Source organism: Microcaecilia unicolor, chromosome 6, assembly GCF_901765095.1.
Source record: "Microcaecilia unicolor chromosome 6, aMicUni1.1, whole genome shotgun sequence".
NCBI classification, from domain to species: Eukaryota; Metazoa; Chordata; class Amphibia; order Gymnophiona; family Siphonopidae; genus Microcaecilia; species Microcaecilia unicolor.
Window position 1 is genome coordinate 284,540,471 of NC_044036.1, and position 13,638 is coordinate 284,554,108.

The 13,638-nt window shown below is 44.3% G+C and overlaps 1 protein-coding gene across 2 annotated transcripts in view; it reads right to left on the reverse strand.

Moving 5' to 3' along the window:
- RXRA (retinoid X receptor alpha) overlaps positions 1-13,638 on the reverse strand; it is a 257,109-nt gene that overhangs the window by 57,411 nt on the left and 186,060 nt on the right. For both annotated transcript variants that reach the window (XM_030207681.1, XM_030207682.1), the window contains exons 3-4: positions 11,923-12,073; positions 2,119-2,298 (exon numbers count right to left, since the gene is read on the reverse strand). In XM_030207681.1, coding sequence (XP_030063541.1) covers positions 2,119-2,298; positions 11,923-12,073 — 331 coding nt within the window. The remainder of the gene's footprint in view (positions 1-2,118; positions 2,299-11,922; positions 12,074-13,638) is intronic.

Genomic DNA, 13,638 nt, shown 5'->3' on the forward strand with positions numbered 1-13,638 from the left:
CGGACAAACGGGCAGGCTGGCAAAACCCTCCCGGTTGCCCGTGTCCTCAAAAAGAGGACATGTCCGGGTAAAACCGGACATATGGTAACTCTAAGGGAGATATCACAGTTGCCCCTTCAGTGCCAGGCCACTGCATGGCAGTTTCTGAAGGGAGAAAGAGTGAAGGGCTGGCTGGCAGATTTCATTTGGGCATTAGAGATAAACATCATGGTAAGATGAGGAGCCCACAGGTACAGAGAGTCAGCAGGAAGGAGGGGGCTCCAGATTCTGGTCTTCTTGGTTCTGAGTCCTTAACTGTCACCCTCAGACCACATATATACTGAGTGCACCAGGGCTGGAGCCATTTATCCGGCATCACATCATGAAGCACAGAAACGTTTATCTGGGTTAACATAATCTGTCATGAAATGACATGAATGTTATTTTTCCCCTAAGAATTACCTGTAAGAACCTGTAGTATTAAAGAAGATTTCATGGCGAGTGTTAGGGGGAAAGGGTTCTCAGATCATGTGCAGGGCTTCATTTCTGGGGCAATGACTTGGAATGCAGCTCTGCCACTTCTTTTCAGTAACAGGAGTGTTCTGTGCCAGGGTTGGGCTGACGTATTGTTAACAAATGAAAACAAGCTGAAAAAAATTTTAAAAAACATTGGGCCCGATATTCAGACTGTGGGAGTTATCCCAGCTAACTTCTGTGGTCAAAGCTGAGCCCAGATATTCAATGCCAGGCCACTTCCGCGGACTGGTATTGAATATCCAGTTTATTTTTGGCTGGTTTGAACTTAACCAGCCAAGCCGATATTCAGCGCTGGCCATTTAAGTTTGAACAGGCCAAAAATAGGCCTGATAATTTATATGGCCAAATATGGCCACCAAACTTGCGCTGAAAATTGTCAGACAGTCAGTTATATTGAACGATATAACCGGCCAGCTGCTAGCCACTAACCGCAAATTTTCAGCCATGTCCCGCTGAAAGTTGTAGCGAGCCAGTTATAGGGGATTGTGCTTTTTTTTCTCTTTGCCAATAATAGAGCACACTTCTTACAAAGAGTGCTCCTTCTTTTCTGGATAATGTGTGCATGCGTGAGCTGTTGGGAAAAAAGTGCACACACTGTAGGAAGAGTGTACCCTCTTTGCAAATAAAACTCACTATTTGCAGAGTGCTCACTCTCAATAACATAACTCCTCTAACGAGCAAATACCTGAAAAAAATGAACATTCCCAGAAATGGCACAGGGAACTAACTACTGGCAATGAATATTTTCTGGCTTCTCTTTCCCTATTCTGTGCCAGCCTCTTTCTTCTAGGAATCCTGCAGGAAAGAGGAAAGGAGGGGACCACCTGGTGTAGAGCACAAAACAGATACCCCGATCCTGCCCCCTCTTTTCCATTCCCTCCCTTGGACCCACAGTCCCACTTTCTTTTTGACTACAAATTAAGCCCTGATCATGTGTCGACATAAATATACAGATGGGCGGTTTTTCTTCACCAATGTAAATCAGGAGCATAGCCAGACCTCGAGGTGGGAGGAAGTCAGAGCCCAAGGTGGGGAGGCACATTTTGGTCACTCCCCCGCGAATGCCCCCCCCCCCCACTGCCACCTTGCCGCATCCCCCTCTGCCACCCACCACTGCTGCAAATACCTTGACTGGTGAGGGTTCCCCCCACCAGCTGAAGACTTCATCCAGCGCTGCCATATTGCCTGCCCTGTTCTCTCTTCCCCTCACGTCCAGCACGCTCCTTTTAAGGAAACTGAGCATGCTTAATTTCACTAACAGGAGCGTGCCCAACATGAGGGGAAGAGAGAGCAGGGCAGGCAATGTGGAGGAGCCGCCGCAGACCAGCGCAAGACAAAGTCTTCAGCTGGCTGGTGGAGGTTGGGGACCCCTGCCAGCCAACCAGGGGCCCAGAGCAAATTTGGGGGGCCCAGGCCCCTTTGGCCCCTCCGAGCTACGCCACTGACTTAAATTCCTAACAATCTCCTGGAAGTATGAAAAGGTCTATCCACCCTCGTACCATATGAGGCACCAAGAGTAATTTTCCCACCTATCTAGAGAGAAGCCCTCCTCTGGGCCACACATGGCTAGAAGATCTTGTCAGCCATACTCGCCTCTCTTACCTTCTCTCTTCATTCCCATAGCAAGACACTTCTGGTAGCGGCAGTATTGACACCGGTTTCGTTGCCGCTTATCGATCAAACAGTCCTTGTTGTCTCGGCATGTGTAAGTGAGGTCTTTCCTCACTGTGCGCTTAAAGAACCCTTTGCAACCTTCACAGCTGTACACTCCATAATGTTTACCTGTGGCAAAAGAAAAACAAAAACGTGATAACCAGAGACATGCAAGAATCCACTTGCTCCACGGTGAAGACACAGGGCAGGGCAGTTACATCCATTTAGGGGCAAAACAAGACAGCAAGTACTTTTTGAACATAGTGCTTTGGGCAAGAGGGTAAAAATTGACGATAACTCTGGGTTAATCGACATGTTTGTCAATCATACTCTGTGTCAGCATGCTATGGCAGCCTAGTTGAGGCATACCAGTGCCGTTTGCTGCCTCATGTCCTGAAGAATGACTTGAGATGGGAGTTGGGAAACTAAGAGCACACCAAACATTCCACTTTCTAAATCAGCACAGACAGAGGTGTGTATGATACCCTTGGGCCTGCAGAGATGGTGTGCCAGTATTGTTCCAATTTAACTAGTGTTTTTTTTTAATTAGAACAGTGTGTGGTGACCCTATTGCTTTCTTATGCAGGCTGCACACTAGCAGAGAAGGAGTCAAGAATCACACCCCACCCACCCCCCCTTATTGAGGAGTGCAGAACTAAACTCTACTTCCAGAAATGCTCCACTCGGTGTGGCACTGCCTCTTTGGAAATGTTCCTGCAGTCCACTCTAGCCATGGGCCATCACTACGCAATATCGGCACTAAGTGTTTCCATCTCCAATTTCTGTCACTTTCAGTATCGTCCTGCTGCTTTTCCACAATGGGAAATTCATCTGTAGAAGGTGGGGGAATGGGGAAGATATTTCACTCACAGAGCAGAATAGCTAAAGATACTGCAGAAATCGGCTCACAGAATTTACACTATTGCTATGGCAACCTGAAAACAGGAATGGCTGTTCTTGGACAGATCATTCCCAGCATCCTCTTCTGCCTTCATAGAAAAAAGGGTTATGAGACTGCAAAACTCTCTCTCCTGCCTCCACAGTGTGATAATGATACCCATCAAGGTCAGTGAAAAGAATAATTTAAACACTTAGTGGTCAATATTCAAAGCAATTTAACCCAACAGAAGAGGCTCCTGATTAGTGCCATTGAATATCAGCACTAACTGCTAAAACCATAGCCAGCTATTTTGTGGTCAGTCTGAGGAGAAGTCAGCACTAATGTGGTTAAGCGCTGATATTCAGAACTTAAACATCTAAGTTAACCAGACCAGTTGGACCACATAAATCTTAGTCTCAATCATATATTTGTCTTGTTCAATTTGTGTGGTTAAGTGCCAAATATCACAATTAATTGCATAAGCTGGTGGTTCCCAACCCTGGAGGAACCCCAGTCAGTCAAGTTTTCAGGATATTGACAATGAATATTCATGAGATAGATTTGCATGCAGTGAAGGCAGTGCATGCAAATCTCTCTAATTAATATTCATTGTGGATATCCTGAAAACCCGACTAGCTGGGTTTGCTCTGAGGATTGGGTTGGGAAGCACTGGTCAAAAGAGTCATAATGGTACTGCTGCTCTGTCTCCCTTCCTAGGAGGAATTTAACCACCATGGATGTTTTCCTATAGTGCACTATTATATCCTGCAAAAAGGTTTGATCATGTTACCCTTTTGCGCAACAGCAAAGGGTCATTTATAAGGATCTTGTTACCACTTTCAAGGTTTTTAAAATGGCTGTCCCAGATTACTTGGCTCTCTCCACGATTCTGCACACACCACCTCGTGCACTTCGTTCTATGAATGATTTTCATCTGGTACTCCCAGGTCCCAAACAAGAAAGACTAAAGTCTACTAGACAAAAGGGGCTCATTTTCAAAGCACTTAGACTTACAAAGTTCCATAGGTCACCATGTAATATTGTATGTCTAAGTACTTTGAAAATACGACTATACCACCTAATTTGAGAACAAGTCTAAGTGGTATACAATACACTACACTTACAGAGAAGCTTAAGTATTTATCTATTCAGCAACAGTTAAAAGGCATTCTTTATTTAGAAGCTTTTTTTCCCCTTTGTTTCTGTCCCCATTACAAAACTAGATCAGATTTGGTCACTATTCCACATGGGTAACCATCATGACATTTCTCTCCCTCAACAGACTCATCGATCCTTAGATCAGTTCCTTATCTCTTGCTTAACTATACAAAAAACTTGCCTTGAGTTTAGCTAACCATCTAATTATCCCAACTGACTGTACCATGTATCTTGTTCCTATCATATACAGTGGGGGAAATAAGTATTTGATCCCTTGCTGATTTTGTAAGTTTGCCCACTGACAAAGACATGAGCAGCCCATAATTGAAGGGTAGGTTATTGGTAACAGTGAGAGATAGCACATCACAAATTAAATCCGGAAAATCACATTGTGGAAAGTATATGAATTTATTTGCATTCTGCAGAGGGAAATAAGTATTTGATCCCCCACCAACCAGTAAGAGATCTGGCCCCTACAGACCAGGTAGATGCTCCAAATCAACTCGTTACCTGCATGACAGACAGCTGTCGGCAATGGTCACCTGTATGAAAGACACCTGTCCACAGACTCAGTGAATCAGTCAGACTCTAACCTCTACAAAATGGCCAAGAGCAAGGAGCTGTCTAAGGATGTCAGGGACAAGATCATACACCTGCACAAGGCTGGAATGGGCTACAAAACCATCAGTAAGACGCTGGGCGAGAAGGAGACAACTGTTGGTGCCATAGTAAGAAAATGGAAGAAGTACAAAATGACTGTCAATCGACAAAGATCTGGGGCTCCACGCAAAATCTCACCTCGTGGGGTATCCTTGATCATGAGGAAGGTTAGAAATCAGCCTACAACTACAAGGGGGGAACTTGTCAATGATCTCAAGGCAGCTGGGACCACTGTCACCACGAAAACCATTGGTAACACATTACGACATAACGGATTGCAATCCTGCAGTGCCCGCAAGGTCCCCCTGCTCCGGAAGGCACATGTGACGGCCCGTCTGAAGTTTGCCGGTGAACACCTGGATGATGCCGAGAGTGATTGGGAGAAGGTGCTGTGGTCAGATGAGACAAAAATTGAGCTCTTTGGCATGAACTCAACTCGCCGTGTTTGGAGGAAGAGAAATGCTGCCTATGACCCAAAGAACACCGTCCCCACTGTCAAGCATGGAGGTGGAAATGTTATGTTTTGGGGGTGTTTCTCTGCTAAGGGCACAGGACTACTTCACCGCATCAATGGGAGAATGGATGGGGCCATGTACCGTACAATTCTGAGTGACAACCTCCTTCCCTCCGCCAGGGCCTTAAAAATGGGTCGTGGCTGGGTCTTCCAGCACGACAATGACCCAAAACATACAGCCAAGGCAACAAAGGAGTGGCTCAGGAAGAAGCACATTAGGGTCATGGAGTGGCCTAGCCAGTCACCAGACCTTAATCCCATTGAAAACTTATGGAGGGAGCTGAAGCTGCGAGTTGCCAAGCGACAGCCCAGAACTCTTAATGATTTAGAGATGATCTGCAAAGAGGAGTGGACCAAAATTCCTCCTGACATGTGTGCAAACCTCATCATCAACTACAGAAGACGTCTGACCGCTGTGCTTGCCAACAAGGGTTTTGCCACCAAGTATTAGGTCTTGTTTGCCAGAGGGATTAAATACTTATTTCCCTCTGCAGAATGCAAATAAATTCATATACTTTCCACAATGTGATTTTCCGGATTTAATTTGTGATGTGCTATCTCTCACTGTTACCAATAACCTACCCTTCAATTATGGGCTGCTCATGTCTTTGTCAGTGGGCAAACTTACAAAATCAGCAAGGGATCAAATACTTATTTCCCCCACTGTATCTGCACCTCACCTATATGGAAAGCTGATTTGTAGAAAATGATTAGCATGTTGGTTGAATGGTCTACTGCATGCTTATTAGGTTTATCATTAGTATTATGCTAACATTGTATTATATCTCTGGTATTTGATATGGGGTTTTCTTTTGTTACATTTGTACCCCGTGCTTTCCCACTCATGGCAGGCTCAATGCGGCGGGCAATGGAGGGTTAAGTGACTTGCCCAGAGTCACAAGGAGCTGCCTGTGCTGGGCATCGAACTCAGTTCCCCAGGACCAAAGTCCACCACCCTAACCACTAGGCCACTCCTCCACTGTTAAATGTGTATATTTTTATACTGTTTCACGATAATTCTATTAATAGGTTATGCTGTTAACAAAATTGTAGGTTTTATGTTAAATTGTACCTGTTGTACATCGCCTTGAGTAAATCACTTCATAAAGGCGGTTAATAAATCGCAAAAAAATAAATACATCCACAACGATTTGGATTAATACCCATAAAGAGAGGTTTTTCTGGGATTCATGCTCCTTCTGCTGTTTGATTTATGTTATTAGATGGCAATTAGGGCCCCTTTACCAAGCTGTGGTAAAGGGGATCCTGCAGTAGAATCAGCATGCGGATTTGCCATGCACTGAGGCCCCTTTTACCACAGCGGGTAAAAGGCAAAAAAAGAAAATGGCTGTGCAGTAAGTGCACACGCCGCGTGGCCATTTCCGGGGGGGGGGGGGGGGGAGCCCTTACTGCCACCTATTTAGGAAGTGATAAGGACACACTCACTAACCCAGCGGTTAAAAAAAAAATTTGTTGCATGTTGGGGGTGGCACTATCACCACCTCCTGCGGTAGGCTGGAGGTAGTGTCAGATTGGCGTGCGACAACGCCACCGTAGCTCTACCGCAGCACTGTAAAAGGGCTCCTTAGTTAGTTGTATACCTACAATATGAATTAATCCCCTTATCTAAAGGATTACTCCTGTTCAGATGGATGCCTTGCAGTGAATCTGATTCTTTGCTCCTGAGGTTGGTTTCATAGGGGGATTCAAAGTCATGCCATTCCACACCTCTCCCCACCCTGTGACAAAGTGTTGGAGGACACTAAAATCTCTCAGGGTTGGTGAGGTCCTTTGCTGCTCTACCACTTTTTGAGAAAGCAATACATTAATCAAGACTTGAATTCCTCACTTGATTTTCTTCAACAGGTAATTGGTTGCCGGAACTACACTGCTAGATTAAATACAAAACTGTAGTTATTTAAACAAAAACAAAAAAAAGAAAAAGACAAATCACTCAAGATATTTTATATAGATGCAGAAAAATATGCCTCTTTTTATGTCCAAGAACACAAACTGTGAGAGAAAATACTACCAGTCCCTCTACAGGAATCTGCGGATAGACTCTCCACTCTCCTGACTGCCTGCACATTAATGATGGACAGAAGACATCATACTGACATTTGGGTTGCTTCTCTTCAGCTTTTCCCCATCGATGTGCTTTGGTTAAGTTTGAAGCAGTTTTCTTTTAATTACTTACGTACTTACTTACAGGAATCCTGTTCAGAAGGAAAGGATCCTCAGGAGCTTAACCGAGATTGGATAGCAGAGCCGGTAGTGGGAGGCGGGGCTGGAGGTTGGGAGGCGGGGATAGTGCGGGGCAGACTTATACGGTCTGTGCCAGAGCCAGTGGTGGGAGGCGGGACTGGAGGTTGGGAGGCAGGGATAGGGTTGGGCAGACTTATACGGTCTGTGCCAGAGCTGGTGGTGGGAGGCGAGGATAGTGCTGGGCAGACTTATACGGTCTATGCCAGAGCCGGTGGTTGGGAGGCGGGGCTAGTGCTGGGCAGACTTATACGGTCTGTGCCCTGAAGAGCACAGGTACAAATCAAAGTAGGGTATACACAAAAGTAGCACACATGAGTTGTCTTGTTGGGCAGACTGGATGGACCGTGCAGGTCTTTTTCTGCCGTCATCTACTATGTTACTATGTTATTTATTTATTTAGATTAGCTTTTGCTCACATATCAAGCTATTTCACTTTGGGCGTCTCTCACGGGAAAGAATGGGCTAAGATGCATCAGACAGCGAAAAACACTGAGGTTATACGTTTAACCACAATCCAGACACAATGAAGACGGATTCTGGTGCCCATCCATAACCCAAAACCTCAATCTAAACAGCACTTCCTCTTCAAAAATGAAGGCAATGCAGCCTGTGCTCATGGGCCTTCCACTGAATCATATGAAATGTAGAGCCTGCTTCTCTTTGGGAAAACGCCACAGATGCAATCAGGTCCTTTCCATTTGGAAGCAGGCAGGATGGGGGGGGGGGAGTTGGAGGGGGCAGAAGGGAACATGCTTCCTATTGTTATCACTTTGCACAAATAAATGTTCTGCAATGCCTGTTTCTGAACTGTCCGATATACAAAGTCAGACTTCCGCCTGCTTAAACCGTGCTTAGCAGGCTGACCGCCATTATTCAAGTCTATTTAACTGGACATTGCTGCTAAAAATAGGTACTAACTGGCCATTTCAAAAGTGGGCAGGAGAAGGGTGTTTCGGAAGCTGAGTCAGGGGCTACTCTTGTGTTCTTATACCCTGGGAGAGAAGTAATTAGAAGGACTTGGAGATCTTGCTGTGGGGATTAGCACAGGTATCAGATTGACTGAATTGCTTCCTACACATTCAGAGGAAGAATAGAGCACCATAAAGGCCCTGATTTGCTTCCATACCCCGAGTTGGCAGGCCAAGAGTCAATAGGCCTAAATTGGTTTACTTAGGCCTGTACTTTGTCTAAACTAGTTATGTTTTTGTTTTTAATATTATATTGTTTTTAACATGATGGTCACCCACCAAGAACTCAGAGGACTGAGCAGGCTATCAGTGCATTAAAATAATTAATTCATTTATTTAAATATTTTTTAAATAAAACCTAAGGAAGTTCTCATTTCTCTACAAAGTATTCGCAGATTTACAGTTATTTAACATATGAATGTACAAATAACTCTTTTTAAATCAAGGAGACATAACATGAAGTTTCAAAGGGAAAGACTCAGGAGCAATGGCAAGAAACATTTCAATCCAGAAAGGATGGTGGATACATGGAATGGCCTTAAGAATGCTTGGGATAAGAACAGAGTGTTCTTAATTACATGCAGCACTTATGAGCACGTTGTCAGGAGCCATCCTTCAGACTGAAAGGTCCACCTCTCAACATCATCAGAGGTCTCAGGTCTGAGTTTAGGCTGGATTTGACCTGGTTGCACCTGTTTGGGAAGGTTGTTCCAGACATTTGGCGTAGTGAGGTAGAAAGAGGGGGAGTTGAGAATTACTCCTGAATTCTATAAACATCATCCAAACTTAGAAACACCACGGAGTGTACAGTTATAGGATAGGGCCAGTAGCATGCATAACATAATTAACTAATTGGCAAATAATTGGTGATCAATGACAATAATCACGTTAACAAGCATTAGTTGGTGCAAATTTGCCATTGCATGAATAACAGACTTATATCTCTATTCTATGAATAACATACCTAAGTTCTCTTGTGTGTAAATGCAAAAGGGGTATTAACGCGGGAAGGGCATGCGCATGTCAGGAGCATTCTGACTATTCTTATGCGCACTTCATAGAATAGTTGCATTTCCACACCCACCTGCTGCATTTAGGCATCACCATTTAGACTAGCCGCAGACATGGCATAAGTGGTCGGGCTTAAAGTGCGACATGTAACTGCAGACTTACGCTAGTATTCTATAGCAGATTTGCCCCCAGATTCTATAAAGGTCACTTAAATTTGAATGCTCAGATTTGGGCCCAGATCTCAAATCTATTCACACACTAATTACTTAACAAGCCGTTAACAATCAATTATTGACGTCAATCGGCACTAATTTGGAATTCGGATGGATCTGCCTGCACGTTGTTCTATAACACTGCGCATCTAAATTGTCCCTCATGCAGCTCAAAAGGGGGCGTGGTCATGGGAGAGGCATGGGTGGGTCAGGAAACAGTCTCCAAATTTAAGAGCCGTGTTATAGAATACCGAGGTTATGTGCCCAAACTTATGTGCCAGCATTTACACCAGGTTTCAGAAAGCCCAAAATTGGGTGTGGGAATCTATACTAACCCCCATAATTCTACAAAAGTCACTAAAAGTTTTGCACAAAAGTTAACTGAATAATCAGCTAATTAGTGCCAATAATTGTTTTTTAACAAGCAATGTAGTAAAAGCAGTTAGCTTAGAGGGGTTTAAAAAAGGTTTGGATAGCTTCCTAAAACAAAAGTCCATAAGTCATTATTAAAATGACTTGGGGAAAATCCACTACTTATTTCTAGGATAAGCAACATAAAATGTATTGTACTGTTTTGGGATCTTGCCAGGTATTTGTGACCTAGATTGGCCACTGTTGGAAACAGGATGCTGGGCTTGATCCTTCAGTCTGTCCCAGTATGGCAATACTTATGTACTTATATTGGCACTAATTAGATTTAATTGAAATGTAAGTGCATAAATTTAGGTACGAGATTCATGCCTAAATTTTACGCACAAGCCAAAAAAGGGGGTATGGGAATGGGAGGGTCATGGGCGGATCAGAGGCATTCCTTTAAGTTATGCATATAGTTACAGAATAAGGGCATTCATGCCTAAATTTATATGCGGGTATTTGCACCACGTTTTACTTGGTACAAATGGCCACACCTAAAGTTAGGCGTGATTTCCGGACGTAAGCACTATTCTATAAACTACGCCTAACTTTAAATGTGATTTATAGAATAGCGCTTTTTTCAACACCATATACAGAATTCACCCTATGTGCTATTTTATAAAGGTCACTTAGCGCTAAGTGACCTTTATAGACTTGGTGCTCAGCGTGGATCTTAACGGCGCCTATCTTTGGGCATCATTTACCGAATCTGGCCCCTAGTGTGCAACTCTGCTGTTATAGAAAACTAGCTTAGTGCCCATTTTTTAGTGACCTGTACAGAATTTACCCCTTAGTGCCTTGGGAAAAGGGCACAGAGACACAGCTCGCCAAAAGAACAAACTTTGGGAAAACAGGTGTATGTATGGGGAAAGAAGAGCGAAGTGATACTGAGGGGCAGTGACCTGAATGTACTTGTAAGACAGGCATAAGAATCTTCAGTTTTAGGTGGGAATGGACGAGGAACAAATGTTGTTATTTGAGAAGTGAGTTGCATGGATCATAACAGCACTGGAGGATGTTTTTGTGCCACACGGCTATGCTTTAAACAGACTGTAGTGGAGGGAGTTCATTCACCAACACACCATTTGTAAATGCTAAATAAACATCTGAAGCACACACACACACACAAAAAAAAACCCTAAAATGCAATTTCTGAATTAGGTTTTACTACTAACCATACACATGTATTTGATACACACGATTGTCATTTTCAGTATATATTTTGAGCAGAGTTTGTTAAAATCTGTGCCCACTGAAATGCAGAGAAGCCACTGGCCAGCATTATCTATGTCAATGTGATGAGCTAGTGTAACTGCTACTGTGATTTTTAAAAAAAGAATGTTTCTGGGTTCTACTTTTTATGCCACATTGGGAACTGTAATGTGACAAGCACTGCTGCCAACACAAGCTGTTCCTGTTTACAGAGGGCAGCTGTGAAAGTCATGCCCAGCACCTATCGTGAGTGTTCTAGTGGTTAAAACTTTGATTCTGGGATACGAGTTCAAAGTTGCCCTCTGCCATGTACTCTGTGTGATCTACCTCATGTCACTTTTTCACCTCATGCCTCCAGGGCACAGATGAATATATGACTGGCTTTAGCGTATTTAGTATAGACAGTCTGACAGCAATTTCTCAAATCTAATCACAAGTTACCCTACCTCCCATCCTCACCTGAAGATCGGTCTCCACAGATGGCACAGATGTGTTTGGTGAAAGATGCCATAGTTCCTGAGGGGTGCATGGGCACTTTAAGAATGCCATTAATTCCCACAAGGGGCTTAATGTCTTCTGTGCTGCTGATGGAACTCATGGGGGAATTGAGCTAAAAATAAGTAAATAAGTTAATTAAACAGATGAACATTTTACATGAATACTGTATCTGTCTTTCTTCCTGCCACCGCTTGGCCCACATGGGGCATTCAAAACAGTTAACCACTGCTCCTGCAGAGCTAGCGTGCTTGAAGATTTTGTTTAGATGGCATCCTCTTTCGAAACTGCTTGGGCCACAGCTACATGCTGTAAAACTTTTAAGGCAAGCTCTAAAAAGGCAGTATTATTATTAAAACAGCGGAACAGTGAGTTTCTGGAGCGTGAGCAATGTGGTTTACCAAGTCCGTTCCAGACTGCTCTAGTGAGACTTTCAGACGCTACAGCCTGTGCAATCAAATGAGCTGGGAAAAAAATACAACTTTTTTGTTCTAATAAAAAGAAATTGAAGAGTAGGCAGAAAACCGAAGTACACACATTGTGATAGCTACACTATCTGTGGTCACATCTGATGACTGAAGCCACGTGGTGACTTACTCAGTTGCTCAACAGTCACATGATTTAGTGAGTCAGTGGGGAAAAAAAAGGTAATAGATTTAAATGTCTCCAGCAAGGAGCAATCTTCTTTTCACACTGGAGTTCTAATTTGCATATTTAAAGGGGCATGAGTTATTTTTCCCTGTGACAAACTATATGCACTCAGTTTTATGACTTCATATACAGGCTAGCTACCCAGTGCATCTCAGTCCCAGGCCCAGATGCATCAAACAAACATAAAAAAATCTAAATCGTTAAAGTCCTTAACGATTTTGAAAAACCGAAGCATGCACCAAAAAAACAGGTCAAACATGTTCGTTGCGGTATCGAGAAGTACAATGTATCAATGAATCATAATCCCCGTCATTAATCGGCCCCTAAATCATGCGCAGAGCAGCCAAGCGTTATGCTGGCTGCTCTGCGCATGCCACAAACATCCAAAAAAAACCACAACACAAACACGTGGCTCCCCACTTCCCCCTGCACTAACCAAAACAAAAAAAATCCAAATAGATCGGGAGGGGGCAAAGGCGCTAGTCAGGAGCATCCTGTATGGGCGCCCTTGCCCCCCCCCCCTGAGATCGCCGCTGTTCCCCGCTTCAGCCGGTTTTAATAAAAACAAATCTCCAAATTTTCTCATCCCCGCTCCCCCTCCCTTCCTGTGTCTCCTGTCCTTTGCTCCAGGGCTCCACCTCCCGCCATCCTCCGCCTCCGCCCCCGTGCCCCACCCCCTGGAATAGTCTCTGCCGCTCCCACCTTCCACCGGACCCCCCCTCCACATTACCGTCCCGTGCAGCGCCTCTCACCTGTATGCGAAGGTGCTGCATGGGATAAAACATCTGATCGCCAATTGCTTCTCCCTCCTCCGACGTCAGTCTGTTGTTCCTGGGCCCGCCCTCCATTGACGTAAGTTACCTACGTTAGTTATCTACGTAGGTAACTTACGTCAATGGAGGGCGGGCCCAGGAACAACAGACTGACGTCGGAGAAAAGAGAAGCAATTGTCGATCAGATGTTTTATCCTGTGAAGTGCCTCCACATACAGGTGACAGGCGCTGCGCGGGACGGTAATGCGGAGGGGGG